This window comes from Ciconia boyciana, chromosome 4 (assembly GCF_034638445.1).
Source record: "Ciconia boyciana chromosome 4, ASM3463844v1, whole genome shotgun sequence".
Classification (NCBI taxonomy): domain Eukaryota; kingdom Metazoa; phylum Chordata; class Aves; order Ciconiiformes; family Ciconiidae; genus Ciconia; species Ciconia boyciana.
In genome coordinates, this window is record NC_132937.1 from 82,917,389 (window position 1) to 82,938,182 (window position 20,794).

Consider the following 20,794-nt stretch of genomic DNA (forward strand, 5'->3'; position numbering starts at 1 on the left):
CCAGAAAAGAATAAATCTCTTGCAACAAGCACCTGTCCTTTGGACACGAGGGATGTGGGTGCCAAGTGTTGCTGCTGGTCAGGCTGTGCTGTCTGCAGTATACACCACTTGGGCAAAAGTCAGAATAAAGCCTTTGACAAAGCACCTAATTCCCCTGGCTTTCTCATGTAGCCAGGTAGCCTTCAGGTAGTATCCAAGGTGTCTAGTATCTTCTAGGCACTTGCAAAGGGTGTGGATGGCGTTTTCAGGACTATAGTTTTGGATATATAAGTACCTGGCTTACAGGCAGGGACCTGTATTAGGCCCCTGACTCCTCTTTTCTATGTGGTCCAGAGAAGTTGTTGCTGGATACAAACTGATAGGAAAGGTGAAGATAATAGTGTCACAGCAGTCAGCATAACTATCTCACAGTAGGTAGGAATGGGAGGAAAAGCAGGAATATTTTTTCTTTTGAATTATGATGTACCCTTTCCCTCTATCAACCATCCCTTCCTAGCCTGTCCTAGCAGAATAACCACTGCAATGACCTGTGTCTATGAGACTGGTGAGCACGTGTGTGTGATCCTATACTACAAGCCACACATGTTTAATATTGTGTTGGAGGGTTGAAAAGTAGCCAAAACAGTTAGAAAGGAAAAAGGGTCCACCTCTGCTGTGGCCACTCACAAAATAACCACGGGGCTGAACCCAAGCCTGGCTATTAGATATAAACCAAATTTTTGGTTAAGCCTCAAGTGTAGATACAAGTATTGGCAATAATGATAACTATTAACTGAGAGACCACTTAATTTCCACTTAAGCCATCTGATGGCATTTAAGAGTAATTTAAACAGCCCCTGACACGATGTAGATCCAAAGAAGCAATTTAAAAGTCCTCACATAATAGATCCCATCAGTGAAAACTGGATCCGTGTTATCTTTTTTCACAATGCATGCATGCCTTCATTTTAACTGTCAGGAGCAATGTTCTATTACAACTTTCATCCTCATCAAACACAAGACTTCATTCTACCACAAGGTTTCCTGACGTTATTTGCTTGGGTGGGGGTGGTAAACAAAATGGTTCTTAAATTCACAAACAACATGAACATCAATGGTTTTTGGATATTTCTAAGATACTCAGTTTTCTGAGTTTGGTTCGATAGCCCTCAACAGGTCTGCTTGTTTGCTTCACAGTGCTTTCAAAACATTGACACTGAGGATTATAGACAGGATTGGTTTAATTCCCAAGTTTATGTCAACCTGTGTGAAAGGCTTTGGGTGAAGAAAATGCTGAAGGTCTATTTTAGGAAAAAATATCTTCATTTGATATTTTCAAAATATACCTTTTAAGATTTCATTCAAGAACTGCATTTAACACAAACTTTTAAAGTAATTTGAAAGGGTTAAAAAACAAAAAAAAACAGGACAAAGCTGAGATGTCACTGCAGGTAAAACATCTATATTCAACCTGAAATTAATGTTCCCCAGTTTTGCATTGCAGTAAGAAACAATGAAAAACACCTGGGTTATCCCAATCTGAAAGAATCTTTCCTCTAATTCTTTTTGGTTGACTCCTGAATGTTAGATGTTTGCATAACCCTGATTCTGCAGGCAAGTCCCTTAACTAATCTTTAGTTTTGCTGAAATGGAAGAGACTGGGGGGGAAGAATTTAAGACAACAGGGATGGCCAATAATTTTTCTTTTTCTCCTACCTTTTAATTTGCTTAAGAGCTTTGTTCCCAGACTAGCAGCCATAGTGGAGACTTTGGTAAGATAAGAATACACAAAAACTTTACAGTGGTGAGGCTGACTTGATAGCTTGTGATGACATGAAAAGAAATGCCTTCTAACTGGACCTGCAGTCCAGGCAATGCAGCTAAAGCTTTGACTACAGATAACCTCACTTAGCATTGTTATCTGTAACGAAAAGCAAATAGAAAAGTCTTCCACCATACATCCAAAGTTACCTAGGACCTACAAAGAAAGTGCCTTCTCACAGAAAAAGCTTTTTAACCAATCACAGACTTCCTCCTAAATAACAATTAATTTGAAATATTTTAAAATCCTGTTACTCTATGTTCACTGTTTTTAAAACTACCTTCTGAAAATAATATGCACACAAACATACACCTAGTGTTTGACATTGTCTGCTTAATCCATGCACACTGTAATTTGTCCAAATACCACTTGCAAACATAACTGCCCTACTGCATTAGAAATAGTGAGATTGCATTCACAGTAGATGCAAGTTAACTGTCCAGCTGACTGACTATTTTCACCTAGGAAACTGAACTTAGTAACACCTTTAAAATTATGCCTGCTATTTTTAACATAACTTAGCTAGAATTTCAGTAATTTAGCACTATCCATGCACGGTTGTTCTTGCTAACAGTAAAAATATTATTCAACAGAAGTATGTACATTAGCACAAATACAGACTTCTTTGAGGTACAGAAACCGTATCTCAATTGACTTTTCAATTTTGCCCTTTTTTTGGTAAGAGTACACTCAAAATCCTTTTGTAAACAAATATTTAAAACCTAAACTGCATGATCAAGAGACAGAAATCTTGTTTGTCCCATTTACGGTTTTTGTTTACTAGAATTTGTTTAGCTTTTTCCCTAAGCTTACTTAATACCCGGTCTTGGAGCCCTCCTTTTCAAAGGAGGATCTAAATGGTGATGAGACATCAAGATGAGCTGCAGCTATCTTTTTCCTCCAGCAGAGAGGGTGGATCAATTTCTGGATGAGTTTTCTGCCCCTCCTCTCTCAAATGCAAGCAGTCCTGCATGGGAGGCAAATATGCCCTTTTGAACAGCTTGCAGGATCAGGGTGTATGTGTGCCCTTATCTGACTAGCAGGGATGGGAAGATCTGCAGCTCCAGTTTTAGCTTCACGTGAAATTACTAGTCAGCTTCCTGCAAATACTTCAACAAGTCTTCCGGAGAGAAATTGGTACTACTGTTTCTTGAGTTTAAGGAATAAACTAAATAAAAATGTTACAAGAATGTAATTATGCCATACATCATAAAGAAGCAGTACAAAACATCCACATTTTTTGTTGCTCTGCCCTGCACCTTTAAGAATGAGCAGATACATCCCGGAATACTTAAGTACTTCAGCATAAGCAGGGCAAAACAAACAAACAAATCCCAGACCACTGGTTAATTGCAGTACATACATTAAGCCCTTTCAGAAATGAAATTGTGCTGTAGTCAAGACCATTTTGGAAAAGGGGAAAAAAATTACTAAACCAAAGGGGAAAAATAATGAGTCTAAATGGGGCAAAATAGCAGATCTATTGGAAACATGACAAAAACAGGATGTTAAGGAAAAAAATTAAGTGGAGTCAACAAGGTTACACATAAGTAACACCTTAACATTAAAAGAAATCTATTTTCCATTTTGACCTGGAAACCTCTTCCATTAATTACTAAAATCTATTTACACAGCAACTAGATAAAATCAATCTGATTGCTCACACTATTTTTGGTTCACTTTCTATGGGCTCTGAGCATTCAACAGACGGGCTCTAGAGGACTTGATGTTTAGATGCTCTGAGTTTCTGTCTTTTGCCATCTACAATACTATCCTAGCCACAATTTCTGGTATGCAAGCTCTTCTGTACTGGATATGCAATATTTGGTTCCTGGTGCTGTCCCCTTGCCCACAGCAGAGACATGTATGGAGGCCATGCTTCCTTTCAACCATATATGGAGGCAAAGCATCTCTACCGGTATCTCTACCGAGCTTGTTATGAGGGGTTCTGACAGGCCCCATAGCTGAGCTCTCTTACATTAACCAGACCGAGAGCACAGTACGGCAAAAGTAGAAAAGAAAGACAAATGGAGAAAAGTAGACAGAGGACAGACAGTCCTTGGAGAACTGGGAGAGACACACATCTTCTTCTACGCTCATTCCCATTCCTCCTAGGAACATCCGGTAGCTTCCAAAATAAGTGATATCAATACATTATACATTGATATCAACACATTATTTTTCTTCCAAAGTGGGATTGTTCCAGGTACAATATCCATAACATTTGTGCCTGTCAGTTCAAGGAAGACACAGACACGAATATGGAAAATCTGTATTCTGTCTTGGAGAACACCTCCTGTTAGGTAGGCAGAGTCTCGCACAACAGGAGGTAAAATCCACCCGGATCAGCTGTGCTGTGGCTGGAGGTGAGCACAGAGGGAAAATTTCTGAGAATCAAGTGTGTGCTTGGTTTTAATTTCAGTAAACAGAAACTGCAAAAATAAGCAGAGTCTGTTTAATTAAAAACCATCTTGACCAGGTGACTTCTTTTTTTTTTATTATATCTTGGACAGCTGAACACTATCAATTTATTATTATGATCTTACCAAACTTCTGCCACAAGGCAGAGTTGCATCTTCTATGCAGTGATTCTGAGACTAAAAAAAGATGCATATTTCTCTGCCATATTTAACCAGATCCAAATTAGCTTTTATGTGAAGCTCCATCTGCCTCAGCATATAGACATCAGAGAATCATATTAATATTCTTACAGCATAGCCTGTCCCAGTCTTGAGTGTCTTTTCAGCTATGGTTCTCTGGCAGCGGCTTGTCATTAATTAAAACAATCAAGTTCTCATCAGAGGACAGAATAGTGCTCAGGGCTTGCAAGGCACCCAAAACCAAGCCTGGTTTAATCCTGATTTTAGCCACACCACTAATGGATTTATCTGGAGGTCTGACCTTGGATTTCAAGGCAACCTCTGCCGTGTGCTGGTACGGACCAGTGATGCTAGTGAATAGCAGCGATGCATGTCCCTCTCTAATCTCAGCTGGCAAAGGCTGCTGGCTTCAAGTACTTACTTGAAGGGCTTTTCCCCAGTGTGCGTCCGGATGTGATTGTTGAGTGTTGTGGCACCAGCAAAGGCACGACCGCAGTAGCCACACTTGAAAGGCCTGTCGCTGGAGTGCGTAACTACGTGGTTCCTCAGCTCTGAAGGTTGAGAGAAAGACTGGGAGCAGTGACCACACTGGTAGGGCCTGCAATGGGAAAGAGAAACACCGTGCTGTCAGTGCTTTCTATTGCCGTGAACAGGAAACCATATGGGCGGGAACACCTGGTCTTCCCCATAATTTCCAAAGAGAACAGTGGGTGCACTTCTCTGGGACTTTCTTGGGAGATACATACCCAAAACTTCATGACCGCTTTAGCAAATGTGAAATGCTTGTGCAGGAATTGATTGAGAGTCTATGGGCATCATGCCACACAAAACATAATTCAGCAAGCTAGTGAGCCTGCACTACACATCATATGCCTGCCTTATTTCTCCCAAACTCAACGTGGTACTCCTTAGTCACAAAAAACTCCTCATACATCGGAGCTAAGAGACTGACGAAATCCTCTGTCTGTTGGTGCCAGCTACAGTCTTACCTACAAATTCATGCCTGATTGTTATACCTATATCCTAGGTGGATTCTGTTAGCAGAATTAAGGAAGCAATTAAATTCTTCATATTGCTTTGGAGGAATCTAGGTTTTTTTGAGATCACCTTTTTCAATGAGAGACATTGGAAAAAATAACCACCATGTTACAATTACCTTTCTACTTTCTTACTGCTGTTGAAAATATTTGCATTTAGTTAACACGTTTCTCCCATCCAGACTGAAAATGCCTTTTTTTGTGATCTTGAAATGAAACCCAAACTTAGGTTTTCAACACCACAGTTTGTTAAAAAACAAGCATAACAAACAAACAAAACTGACTGAGATGTTACAAATTCAGAATAATAACAGACTGCAAACATAGAAAGAAAAGGATACAAGACAGCAAGGTGAGACAAGACTGCTGAAATGCAAACACCATTGCTAACTAAAATAAAATGTGGAGAAACAATGTCTATGTATTTCTGTTTGGTAAAAGTGATTTAATATCAACATCTTACAGTGTTTTTTTCCTTTTCATATTTGATTTAAGTTAGTGACATAGTTCTACATGCTCATCAGACTTTTTGTTAAGAAAATTAAGATTTTTTTCTGGAGGGATATTAATGATTTTTACCCTGCACAGTGTTTTAAGGCACAGCTCTTGATGTCTGCATTTCTACAGCCAATGGCCAACACCAGCTTAATTGCCCTCTCTTTAATAAATGTGTATGTTTAAATGGCTAGAAACCAAAACTAAAGGGAAGGAGACAATGGTGACCAAGCATGTACATTTCAATTAAGTGCAAAATAAAGTGAACTATCTCATTTGTCAAGCGAACTGCTTAATTGTGGCTACTTGCATCACTGAACACAAATACTATTATTTTACAGTGCTTCAGAGCACTGAACCCTGATTGTAGAATTTTTTAGCTTGATTAATAGCTCAGTATTGGTCAATAACTCAATAGCTTACAATTTTAATTACTTACATTTGAAAATCTAACTGCTCTCCAACAAGTTTGAAAGAAATATATAAAAGCTGTGGAAAGGTTACTTAACCTAGATGACATGGCCCTTAAACAATTACATGAATATATGTAAAATAAGATTTTAAGAAAAAAATAAGTACTGAATATCTGTTTCTCTTATTGTAAGGCAAGTAGTAACATGCCCAGTCTTCTCTGTTCTTGAAGTGCACGGTTAATTTGCACAGAAAATATTTATCAAACTTGACATGAAAATTCAAGTGCTGGTAAAACAAAGATGATTTGTGAATGCAGACTTATTTGTTTGGGTATTTTCAAATCAAACACTTTTAAGCAAAAAGAACACATTAAGATATTTTGTATCCAAGAAACATTGATTTTTTAATAGTGAAAGGGGCCATTAACATCTATTAGCCTCTGGTTATCTATTTTTAACAGCTACCACAATAAATGATAGAACACTACATAAAACTAATTAATCTTTTATTTTTTTAACAGTCAATGTGATTAATTTGATACTGTGAAAAGTCACACTGCAACTTGTCTGTAAAGAGTCAAAATTCCAAACCAGTTATAACTGAAGATTGTGATGCCAAGTAAAATATTTTTACCCCCTACATTGGCTCAAAACAAATTTATTGTTTACAAAGGACATTAATATATGTACTCAGAATACATTTCACTGTCTGATGCTCAAGAAGAAGAGCCCTGTAAAAAAATCACCTATTGTTAGATCACTTTGACTGTATTTTTTCCATTCATCCATATTTTGGGAGAACAACTATTAAAGAAGTTACCTTCCTCTTTGCAGGGGATGCATTTGTCCAGTTTATACACAGGCAATTCTGATTAATACTAAAATGGGCAGAATAAGTAATTTTTTCAAGCTACATACATGGCACACATTAAAAAAAGCTCATTTTAAAAAGAAAGCCTATAAATGCATTTAAATACTATCACAATTTTAAAATGCTGTATCTAATTTGCACAATTGCAGATTCAGATATGCCACATTTTGACAACTTTTAGATACTACTATATTTTCCAAGAGCAAAAAAAGTCATTCAATAAGTATAAAAGTTATCATTTTGTTCTCTGATAAGCATTTTACTGTGCTGAGAAATTTTTCTTGGCAGAAAATAAAATCAATATGTTGTTTTTTTAAAAAAAGAAAGTGGTATAAAAGGACTGAACATGAGCAATGCTTGGTTCAGTGAGCACATTGACATGGGCAGAGCAGGGCTGTCTTTGATGTAGCAGTTATGTCTTCTGCCACCACTTTGGTCTGCACTGGGACAATGAATTAAGATGGTGACCTCTTTATAGCAGAGGTTTGCAGATAGAAAGACCAGTGACATAGTGACAAAAACGGTGGTCTTCATAGGCTGTATTTTCAAAGATGTGTTGCTAGACTGAATGCAGTCCCAGCCCAGAAAAACTCATTTGCACTGGAATAAGCGAGAACATATTGTACTTTATTGAGCTTCAAGGTATCCATGTGAATATAAGCCTAGCTGTGTGAAAGCCCACATGTGTGTTGATGCTCCAGAAAATTAATGTTCAAACAAAATGAATGTCAGTCACTTCATATGTGAAAGACTACATAACTAAAATATTCCTTTGCAGATGTGCAGACAGATTTGCAAGCATGAAAGTAATCAGTTTGATGAAACAGGTGTACCAGGGCCTCAAAAACATGCTGACTACCTGAAGAAATATTTTTTCTATAAAAATTTGTTCTCCAGCTATCACATACCAGAAACAACATAGTTTTGAATGTCTTAATCATTGTGTTTTCTACAAAGGATCTTGTAGGCCCTTCCAGATGTAAATCAAGCCTGATCAAAATCTTCTCATACAGTATTTTTAAGTTGCATTTAAGAACAGCTAAACTGATGTACAGCAATGTGCAGATGAGAATAATGTGCTGACAGCCATCAAAAGCAGTTCTAATGTTTTTCATTAAACACCTAGCTACGTATTTTTCTAGTTCTCTGTCTTCCTGTCTGAGCTTAAAGGAAGGAAATCTACTCACCTAGAAGCAAACTCTCCTGTTAGAAAAATTACACTGTTGTCATTAACCCCATGCACCATCAATCAGCTATCTAGCTTTACTACCATGTAGAGTCCAACAGCTTTTTCTAGAGACCCTGATCTTACATTCTGACTATATGACGTCGCACTACAGGAACACAGGCCATTTAAAGTGAAATTCAGAAAGGAGTAACTGTAATGTAATAGTTTTCAGGTTTTGTAGTTATTTGTATTTTGAGCTTTTCCAAGTTTTTCAAGTTACATTTTCAAAATGAAACCAGTCAAGAATACTTTTTGCTCCCTAATTCAGACAACCTCTTGAATGATTTTGCTGTTTGGTGATGTCTTTTCCAGTCTTACAATTTTCACACTTTTGTAGCTGATTTTTTCTGGGTGAAACTACATCACGTATAGGATCAGTACAAAACCCATGTTCCCCTGTGAGACTTACTGAACCTCACCAAAGCTCATGCTTTGTGCAGGGGATGGGGATCCCTTAACATGCACAAAGCATGTTAAGGGATAACAATAGAAAAATCCGTGGCTTTGCACCTAGAATAGCTGCTGACAGTCAACTGTACATTTAGATTGATTATTTTTAAGATTTTCATTTAGCAAAAGTGACATAGTCTTTAATTATTTATCTTGCACTATTCCTCTGCTAGAACAATATACTTTCCAACCCCTGACCCCTAAGTACATCCACCCAATACAAATTTATTTTCTACATCATAAATAATTCATGGTCTGAATTATTAGAATCCTGAAAAATCTTATAATTATTTTCCACTGACTTTTCAAATTCTTTCCTTTATGATGAACAGGTTTCTAGTGAGGCCTCTTCAGAAGTGAATTTGCTGTTTTCCAGGGGCATGTGGAATCCCAGTGCAATCCTTAGAAGAGGAATTGCTTGTAATGGTGAGTTCCTGAATACCTGTATCTCTATCATTGAAACACTGTCAGATCAGGGAGACAAAATAGCACATTGCTGTCATTTTTTCCCCTTAGAAAAAGCTAGAAAAGCACCAGCTGAAAGAAGAGAGACTGACATGCAGTTGAAAGTGCTTTTCTCCTTGTTGAGGACTAAGAAGAAGTAAAAAACCAATGTGATTGATGTCAGGGTCTCAAAGCGTGGGACGCAGGGCTCCATTGAACCGAGGGCAGGGTTTCACGGTGTGATAGGGGGAAGGCTGTCACACCACAGCCTCTGCAAAAAAAATGAAAGCAGGGCATGTTGAAATGGGGCCAGCATCAGCTTTCAGGGACAGGTCTTCATACAACACGCAGCATTAAGAGCACAGCTGCCGTCAGAGGAGTTAGGTCGCAGTTGTCCTAATGGAAAGGTATTTTGGAGGGATGCCTTCTAGCAAGTTGAACTAAGAGGCTGGAGAACAAAGTGACACCTAAGGATACTGCTAGCTTGCACACTGAAGCATTCCTAGCATCAGTGTGGCCATGGGTGGGTTACATTCACTACCTCTGGATTCTACATCCTCTACTACCTTGGCATTCCCCTTAGGCAGCACGGCTACTGCACCAAGCACTTCAGGCACCACACTGCATTGGGGATGGCAGACCTGGACCCACTGGGACTTCTGGGATCATCTCTTACAAATGTTTGTGGAGGAACTAGCAAAAGCAGAAAGTTAGCACACTTGAAGTGTTTTCAGACTTCTGAAGCTGTCAGGGAGAGGTGCTGCTCTGTACACCCTTTGTTGTTATTAACTATGAGTACTGGGAATTTGCAAACCTTTGTGCAAAGATTATGCAAGGACAAGCATTAAATTCAGTATGGTGTTTACTTTAATTGAGCAATATTCCATAGCCATTCTATAAACAGAAATAGACAACTCTTGCTCACAACTTTTTTTAGGTCTGTTTTGGGAGATGTTTAAATTAATTAATGGACTTGGGGAGAACATCAAGGCCAAAGACACAGAACCTATAAAGAAAAAGATAAACACAAAACGGGCTGAGCCATGATCATAGAGAAAAGGATCTATTAAATAGGCAACATCAAACTTCAAGCTGCTGTTTTTAAAAATACCTCACAATGTAATATTGAGGTGCTACAGCAAAACATGAGTACAATAATATCTTTTGAGTAAACATGAACTGCGAGGGCCAGATAACATCCACAATCTATCAGCCACAGACATACTTATAGAGTGGGTTTTCCCTCAAATTATCAGCTTAAATACATGGCAGTCAATGAGAATATATATCATACAGAAGTCCATATTGCATATGAAAATGTGCCACAGACAGCTCTCGGGAACTGCAGCCATCTGCTTTCCCTCAACACCAATACATCCTGAATCTGGTGATCATAGTGAGAAAGAAGAACGATGTCGTTAAAAGAGACCGCATCATTATCAGAAAAGTGGTTGCTGTTAAAAAAAATAAATTAAAAATATTGCTCTGAAAATTCTTCACTGTGATCAAAGGCTTTTGGTTACCCCTTTCTGGAGCCCCCCCAAATAAGATTGTGGGGAATTTCTGCAGCAGGGGAGGAAAAAACCAAAACCAAAATCAAAAAACAAAAATCAGATGAGAAAATAGATTTCTGACTCCTGCTTCAAGAAATAGTTGCTCAAGCTGCTTCTGTCTGGGCAAGGCTTAAAAAAAGTCCCAAAGGCTCAAAAAGTTCCAGAATTCAAATCCTGATGGATTTAAATCTTCACCTCTCAGACCCACTCCAACCCCAATTACCATTAAGTTCGAAGAGAAGCCCTACAAAACATAACAAGCTAAAAAAATCACAGTGGAAAGGGAGAAGTAAATTATAAGTAAATCAGTAAATAATTTAATCTTAATTAAAATCCTAATCTTAATCTAAAACAACAAACAGGGTAGATTATTTTAATAATTCTCCCTATTTTGGATTCATAATTTTTAAAAATTATTTTTATTTATTAAATCATCTGCCTGTTAAGTAGGACCATTTCTTTTGTACTGTCTAATGGAATTAAGTATATTTTGGCCCTTTTTTGTGTCTGCTCTCGTTCAGATGTTTTCTGAGTCTAAGTGTCTTCAAAGTAATTTATTTTTTTTTAATTTCTTAACACCCAAGTAGTCTACTTTTCTCAAATTTCAGTCCATGAATTGGACTCCTGTATAGATTCAAAGATGTTTTCCCTGCACCTCATGCTGTAGGTAATCAGACTTGTTGAAAAACAAATACAAAGCCAGAACAGATAGTCTAAAGTCATTTCCTAGAGAAGGCAGCCCCTGATGCTTCAGTCACATCAAAGATATAGTGGCTGGTGTGCTCACAAATTGCTGACAATAAATGGGGAGCTGTTTATCATCCGGAGCGGTGCTACAGATATCATTGACAAAATACAAACCAGAGAGTTGCACCCAGCACTTCAGGCTGGCAGGCAGGTATTCTTTCACAAATCATACCTTATTTTCTTGTCTCCAGGAAATTTTGTAAAACACTTTAGGAATTTTTCATCTGGAGAAATGCAATATGTTTAAGAAACCAAAGATGACTCTTTTCCAGCCACTGTATCACTAAATAGCTGATCTACTGGTACCTGCTAAAAGACAAAAAGCTGCCCGAGATGTAAGCTCAACCTGTAATGATTTCTAACCAGAGCTACGAGAACCCAGGTCTGAGGGCAGTTATGATCTGCAGTAACTATTATTCTGGTAATTTCAAACACTGAATGAATTGCAGTGAGCTTAAACAGACTCATGTGACTGGCATCCCACATAATGCCCTAAAGGAGACCTATTGGGAAATGCTTTTACAGCAGTTATGTTGATGGCACACCTCGTGGGAACAAAGAAGGCATTACAAAACTGGCCTCCGCAAGGAGTCTGCACAATTTATTTAATGAAAACATAGAGATGTAAGTCATTTTTCAGTACACAGGGAACACAGGTGTCACAGAATAGAGCACTGCAGTATCCAGTATTTATGCAACAGATTGATCCTAAGTGTATCTTGCAACCTCATTTAGGTTTTATGCTCTCTCTATAACACAAGAGAAAAAATTTCTTAAGAATAGGAGTCACAAAATCCAACAAGAGAAAGAGGAAATCAGCTAAATTAGCCAGTATCAATATTGAGAAAAACATGTTAGCTATTATGTTTCCAATCTTCCTTACAGCTTCTGGGATTCAATACATACAACTCAAAGTCTTTACTTACCTCCTCTCCACCCCAATCCTCCCCAAATCTGCTGAGACCTTTCTCTAATCACCTTTTGCTCTCTCTGCTTTTGGGGGGGGCAACTTGTCTTCTGATCTAGATAATTTTCCTACTATACTGTAGGGTATTCTGACCTAAAAATGCTCTACACTTTCTTGTTGAAGCTATCCTGCATGGACAAATTAGGTAGGCACAGGAGAGACAAAACAGTAAGACGTCGTGAATCAGTAACCTACTAATGAGGGTGTTCTCTAAGGCGGAAGACTTAAAATCCAGCTTGTGTTTCAGGTAATATTTGACACAAGATACTCAGGAGAAAATAAAAATAAATAAATAAAAATTAAAAAACAGATCTCTCACCTCCAAGATGACAGACCTAAATGCAGGATAGACTTATCCTCCTTTTCTCTCTGGCAAAATGAATATTTAACGATCCCTTAGAATGCAGAACAGCCCCCGTAGGAGAGACTTTTCTTGCATTAACTGTTATCTGCAGCTTGGTTCTTCATAAAGGAAGACACAGGTTCAAGTGAAGGAAAGGATGAAATCTAGGCATCACACCTGGTTGGATGAATCACTGAAAAAGTATGTGGGGGAGCCTCACAACATATCTCTTCTAGACTCGCTGATGCAGCATTTTATGCTTTACAGTATGCTTAGGATACTTTAATACTGGAAACATAAGAGTCCATGAAACTTAGGTGAGTGGACCTTTCGGGACCTATATTCTACATTGTGGCACTTAAATTGGCAGTTGTGTCCTACAGCTTCCTTAGCATGGCATTTGTTTCTGTTAAGGCCAGCATAAAATTCAGAAAATGTTTAAAGGACTGGTTTGCATTCACAATATTATCAACTCTTTCGATTCTACGTAGATTTGTGTGGTATCTAGTTTGCCCCTAGCATGCTTGACATTTCTTCCTGGAAAACTGGATTTATGCTCCAGTATCTCCACACCCACAGAATCACACAAGCATATGTGTACACGTAGATAACCACGTACACAAAGAGACATAGACATGCATACAAACACACACACAGACTCACTGTTGACTATTTTTTGGTAGTGTTTTGGTTAAATGTAATTCACAATTAAATGCTGCTTTTAGAACAACCTTGCAGGGATTCAGCTGTTCTGTTCAAACCTTCTTCACAGTTGAAGAAGAGACAAAACATGGGCAGCCTTTTTATTGAATTAATTTGATTTTTGTCTTTTGTCCTGCCAGCTATCAAAATTGTCAAATAAACCAGCTTTGATTCATAAATAATGGTTCCATTATATTTACTGTGCCACCGGTCAGAGTACCTGAAATTTTAATTCACTTGTTCAGCTAAATTTCATCCTCAGTTCACAGCCATAAAATTCTGTATTGACAAACTTTCAAACCAACTTTGACTCTGAGGTATCTAGTCAACATTTTTCTTCTGTGTGGATATTAGTTTATTGAATAAGTGGCATCTGTTTTCCTCCACATCACTAGTGGAGTAGGTATTTCCTTTTGACAGCTTTGCACGATTTATGGGTTTGCATGCTCTGAAGAAAAATAGTACTAAGCAAAAAATTCCAATTCATTACCTCTTAGTACTTAATTAAGTTCATACACATTGCACACTATAGGTGAACCCTGAAATGACTGTGACAGCCACTGAGCAGCAAGTTAGATTATCTTTGGAAGACAGAGAGACTTTTAATTATCTTGACCTCATTTTTCCATCTATGATATTAATAAATTTTCCTTCTATTTTGTTGCCTCCATCAGATGTGCCAAACCGTTCTGAAAACAAGATTATATCCTTAGCTATTTCCTTTTATCTACACGTTTAGGCACCAAATGTTTTTACAAATAGTGAAGTCAAGCAATGGTTTTTATCAGCTTACTTCACACAGCTGCAGATGAATTATGTCGTACAGGGTCCTCCTAATAATGGTTTGGTTTTGGAAATGATAACAGCTTGATAAAAGAAGAAAGCAGTGGATCTGGCTATCAGTAGATACAGAAATAAAGAGAGCCTGGGCTTTACCTGTCAGGGTTCTGCGTACACACATGCATCTGTAAGAGGATCCGCTGGGTGAAAGTCTTAAAGCATTGCCCACATTTCCAAAGATGCCAGTCACTGAACTCAGAATTTAGTTGGCTTGTTGAAGTTGGGCTTGCAAGAACTCGTTGGTTTTTGACACTGATCTGGTTAAATCCTGACTCGATGGACCCAGACTTATCCAGGAGAGAAAAATTTCTGCTACACGGAGTCTGTGGAAATACTATGGATCGCTGTGGAGTGGCAGGGGATAGTTTGCTACTTTTATTAAATGGCTGTAGGGTGTCTTGTCTGGACATGGCCTCCATTACAGTCGAAGGGACATTCACTGGGAGAAAACAAGAAAAGTAAATAAGATCCTTTTTATGCCTTTTTAAAACTAATACAGTGTTGGGAGACACCAAAAAAATACCAACATCCATTTTCTCGACACTAGAATTAACAACTTTATTTTAACAATGCACAAAAAAAATGGGCTTGAATGAGATAGTGATCTGAATGGATGATGCTGATTCTGTGACACTGAAATGAAAACTCATGCAAAGGGGTGTCTGAGACTGAAAGGACTCAGAGAAGCCTGATTGTGATATACATTTATTGCACAATGGGATTGTCATCTGAAAGAAAATGCTGCTGCACTTGTGATACCCTGACTCTGCATGTTGCAGTCAGCATGTCCAATTGCTATATCACAGACAAGAATGAATTTTGAGAGCATGGGGGGAAAAAATCCTTGCTCAGACACTCCTTGAGATACAACAGGGCTTAAATATTTACTGCAGAAATAGTCCCCTTATCCTCTTAAAGGGCAGCCACTAAGGATATTACACTATTACACCTGACGAATAAGTCACACAGCCAATACAATACAAAGCCAGTGACTTCACCATGACTCGTATGATTAAGGCTAATAGCAGTTAGATCCCCACGAGACAATGCAAAATATAGTCAGAGATATCTTTGTGCATCAATTTCACACGTACAAAATAGGAACAAAAATTGTTTCTAGTCCCGTGAAAGTCTTATGATCATCAATTAACTATGGCTTATGAGGCACTCAGATATTTCAGCAACAAATGCAATACACTGTTCTCACAAAGAAGTGATTTAGTGCACAAAGAAGAAAATTTGGATGTTGCATGATAAGGAAGGCAGGAGGTCAAACATATAGAAGAAGGTTGAACAGCTGCCTTACTCCTTGAGTACCATCTAGATCATGCAGTGAATGAAGCAAGGGTCCTACAGAAAAATGGGGTCAGCTAATGAAAGATTGTACTACAATGCAAAAAGAAGTACAATTTAGCCACATGGGCCCAGTACCTTCTCATGCTTTCTAATTTCGGCACGCTCAACCTCATGAGATAATATTTTAATGGAGATTTTTAAATTAAATATGTTGTGTGCCTATGTCTATGTCTACATATGTTCACACATTTTTTTACTGTCACAAAGTGTTTATATGTATATATCCACACATAGGTACATAGCACCTACTAAACAGGTGACTAGAAACTGCAACTCTGTTTAAGTGAAGTCATGATGATACATTTATAAGAGCAAATATGAGAATTAAATTTCAGTTGTGAGCTGGAATCATCCAACATGATTTAATATAAAATAAAAATGTAACACAAAATAATGTTTTGGTAATACCTTAAATAATGCCAGTTACTTCACTGAATTATGTTCGAATATTTTTCATCAATTATAATAATTCCATTATTATAATATTACATGCTATTTAGTTTACTTAAGTTGTGGTCCTTCCTAGGCTATTCTTTTCTGGAGTATCTGAGGACCTGATTTCTAAGTAGAGTTACACCCATGGGGCTGTCCAGCACAGGTTTCTAGACATATAATACATCTTCTATGTTTCTCTTCAGTATGAGGGGCAATTTGTATACTTTCATTTTACCCCAACATTTTCACACAAGAAGCAGATCACTTTTTTTTTTAAATTGTATTCATAAAACTCCACAGAAGCAATAATATCAGGATATTAAAGACATAAGGAATATAGGCAGAGTTTGTACTTAGTAAAAATGCTCCTGTGCAGAAGATAAGTAGAAGGTCTACTCTGAGGGCTTAAGTGGCACTTAAGTCATATACCAGCCTGGAGCTGGCTTCATGCTCAGAGATGAATTTCATCTACTCATGTCAGTCTCTCTGTGGATGAAACTCTGATTTCTCTCACAGCAAAATAGCAAGTGACAATATTTAGAGATTTTAACCATAATGCTTTGCTTTTCAAATAAAGGTTTTGTAAGCTTCAGCTCATGAAAGAAAAAATAATATTTCTATATTGTACACTGCAGAGCATGAGTTTTATCAGCAAACATTACTGCCAGTAATTAAATTTCTTTTAAACTTTTCTCAAGCCCAACAGATTTGAAAACTCAAGATGAAAAAGGATGTTTATTTTTGACAGTTTAATCCCTGCTATCTTGCTGTTTTATTGCTGCATGGTTCAGTATTTAAGTTGCTACAAGACATGAGTTCATCCTAGCATTGCTGTTTAAGTATCCAAGTACTTGACCAAAAAAATACATCTTATACGTAATTGATTAAGCGTGGCCAGCCACAGGGTTACTTTAGACCAAAGTCAATCAGGCACCCATTGTTGGTTTCTTCCACCACGTAGATACACATAGCTGTCAAAATGGAAGAGAGGTCTTGGATACAAGCTCTAATCAAGTTCCACACACAAACAGTGAAACTGAAGGGCATGCTTGGATCACCCATTCCCATGACAGACAAAGGTATCAGCCCTAGATTGCACTGGGTCTGTGTTATAAGTTACACGCTTAATTTTGTGATGATTCCTAGCAAACTAAAAATAAAATATCAAGAAGAGGTAGAAGAATGGATGGAAATGGGGATGGCTAGGGTGGAATGGAGGTTCATTGTCATTTCAGGCTACTTACACTCAGTCTACATTTCGAGAAGCTGGCTTTTTTATTTTAACCATAAGGATCTCATCTCCACAATCAGTCAGACAAAGCTTTTCTCAACATACTCAGTGGTAATAGAATGAAGAATCACTAACAGAGGCCTCGTGGACCTGCAATGCATTACTGTTTTGGCAAGACAGTCTCTTGTGATAGGTCTGATAACAATGGAGAGGGCCAAGCAAATCAGTTAAGAATAGACTAGGAATGAGTCACTTATAAGGAAGAGTGATTCTACACACTACCAAGCTATGTGAGGCTGCCATGGTGGGAAATCTGCTATTTAATTGCACATACCTGCACACTTCCAAACACCTTCATTTATTCAGGTAACCATACCATGATTTTGCACAGCTTAAGTGTATCATCAGCTTCAGTGTTTTATTTTGTACACATCAAGCTCACTTTAAGTATATGACCACTTTCATTTAATATATCTTTAAGTACTCTAGGAATATAGCTGATTACGTATGAAAGAGGAATTCTGGCTTACACATGTAGAAATGCAAGGAAGAACTTACAATTTTCATCTTGTGCAATGCACTGGAGAGGGATTCCAAAGAAAGATGTGTAGCTGTCATTGTACCACACCAACAGCTCAGTGCCCCTGGGGATATCTATACAAGCCCGGTAGAATATATTTGACCTGATCAAAAGAAAAAAATGTCTAATTTAGGAATAGAGCTTTCTCCTCTTATCATAAACAGTATTACAGTAGAAATCCATTGTTTTAAGCATTTTTGCAGATAACTAAATGAATAACTTACTGATTATTTGAAAACCAAATGGATCATCAGGGAAAGACTTTGTTCCTGTAGCACAGGGTAACAAAGAGCTTACAGGCACTTTGTACCTAGCATATTTTAAACACTAAGATTTACAAGCACCAAGATTTTATGAAAAAGGCTGATATTTTCTTGCAATGTGATTTTTAAAGTGATTTTAGAAATGCTGCATTTTGCTAACGCAGTACAAGCATCAGAGCGGTGCACAGAGTTCAGTAAGTTCAGCCATTTAAACATCTTTGCATATGTCATCTAAGCTAAAGTTAACATTTTAGGGGTAAATGGACAACAATTCTGTAATTTGAATAAGTGCTTTTAGCAAGAGGTTTGAAGTAGCATGATGTGGCCTTTCATTACAGCAATATACCACCAAAAAGAAAGATCTTGGATTGTTGAGTAAAATAGACAGGGAAATTAAAAAATTGGGTTAATCTGAACATACAACTACAAAAATCTTCCCCTGTATGGAACATGAGTGTAACGTTGATGATTCTTCAGTAACTATAAATTAGTGTTAGTAACTATAAATTAGTGATATCTTATCACATCACTCTGGGGTAAAAGACTGTGGATATTCCTAGACCACTGACCTGGGAGTTGAGGGAAAAAAAAGGAAAAATCCTGGAGTCTCTACCATAAAACCAAGAGCCTTATCCTGATCTTGTGCTGATGTAAATAGCTTCAGAGTGATACTTCTACAGTTAACAGATTTACATGGGGGCAAAAACTGTGTAAGATTAGAATCAGGCACAAGATAAAATAAAAATGTTATCAGTTTGTAGTGGCTTTTCCCTTAGGCTTCATATGGAACAGTAAAACACATTCCTGTGAGATGGATAGAAATTCAATATATACAAGAAGAACACTCCACTCTCGCTGAAGGATTACATACCAAAATGATACAGTCAAAGTACGAAGAAATGACCATTTTTTATAACAGCTTATGTAAGGCAGAAAAACATCTATAGACCAAGAAAAAAATGCTAGGCCTCAACCGGTTTTCTGAGTGAAGAATTGCTACAAACGTTAGCCTGAAGTTCAAGATAAAAGTGTTTAGGGTTGGTAGGCCTTAAATTTAGACTTTCTGTAAAGAATTGGCTGTAGCGATGCAATTTGTTCCTTGTATAACACTGCAGACATAAGAAGAATCCTTTACCACATTTTTCATGGCAGTGAGATATGCACTTGTCAACATATTTTGTCACCGCAAAGTGGCTCTTGGCAACAGGATCATAAAGATCAATAAAAAAGTGCAGATTCTCAATATTTTACTAGCAGCTGCAAAAATTTCATTTATCTTGTTATTTTCCTCGCTTACTGCCACCCTGTCTCAGGAGGGCACTGCTAGCTAAGCAGAACGGTTTTCCTACCCTTCTATGAATATCTGACAAAAACTCTGCCCTTTGTGTCTCCCCCTCTTCTCCTCTCTTCTTCTCACTCTTTTTCTTCCCAGAGCTGCGCATTTCATTAATTCTTTCCACTGTTACATTAAAATGAAAATCGGAGCCACGCTATAAATTACCAGCATCCCCTAACTTGAGAAAAATTGACTCTACTTTGTACTTCACCCTTGTAACATTTCATCTCTCAGTTTGGCTTCCCTTAACATAAACACAGCAGCCCAGCAAATGAATGTGCTAAAACCAAATGACACACTTTGCTGCTGAAAGAGCAGAACTGTTTTTGAGCAATGGGTGGTCTGTGAGGCTTGGAGTAGGCAGGGAAAAAAAAGTGTAAGGGTACACCGTCCCTTACAAGCGTGCAGAGCTTCCAAAACTCGCAGAAATCTCTGCATGCTGAAGTACATCAAAGGGATTTTTCCCTTTTTGGATAATATTTCCTTTGCTGACATGTATTTAGTATTGTGGTTGGATGACTCATAAAGATAGCTTCATGGCGTCCCAACGCAGTTGAAGCAGAACACATGCCAACAAACATTATTGTCAGCCTCAAAATAAAAACAAAACGTTCAGCTAAGGGTCAATCAATCAAGAGCACTTTGAAGAAAATTCCATTTAGATATTACAAATCATAACAGAATGAATTTAAACCAGCTGACTTTCTGTGAGGAGGACGTCCATGTACAATAAAAATTAGGCCGGTTTTTCAGTGTCCAACTTTTCTATTTTCTTACACTTGGATGCAGTCACTGGTGATGGATGCCAGTTTTTTAAATTGTGTTTTTGTAGTTCATTTTATAAAGATCTGAAGTAATCGAAAACAGATCAACAGAGGGAACTCTAAGTAAAAACTCCATCATGAAAGGAGAGTTGTAAAATCCACTTAATATTGACAGATGTGTAATGACTTTCTCATGCTCACTTTTCATTTAGGTTTGTCATCTATATATATGTATGCATATATATTTTTTTTCTTATTTTTGTATATATATAAGTGCGCGCACACACCACCACACTGAGAAATAGTTCACAAGATACCTACAAAAATACTCTTTCATC

The 20,794-nt window shown here is 37.7% G+C and overlaps 1 protein-coding gene across 2 annotated transcripts in view; it reads right to left on the minus strand.

Annotated features, from left to right (window-relative positions):
* The window catches only part of PRDM6 (PR/SET domain 6), a 74,768-nt gene that overhangs the window by 3,001 nt on the left and 50,973 nt on the right, over positions 1-20,794 (minus strand). For both annotated transcript variants that reach the window (XM_072860495.1, XM_072860496.1), the window contains exons 5-7: positions 18,072-18,196; positions 14,588-14,930; positions 4,823-4,999 (exon numbers count right to left, since the gene is read on the minus strand). In XM_072860495.1, the coding sequence (XP_072716596.1) occupies positions 4,823-4,999; positions 14,588-14,930; positions 18,072-18,196 (645 nt within the window). The remainder of the gene's footprint in view (positions 1-4,822; positions 5,000-14,587; positions 14,931-18,071; positions 18,197-20,794) is intronic.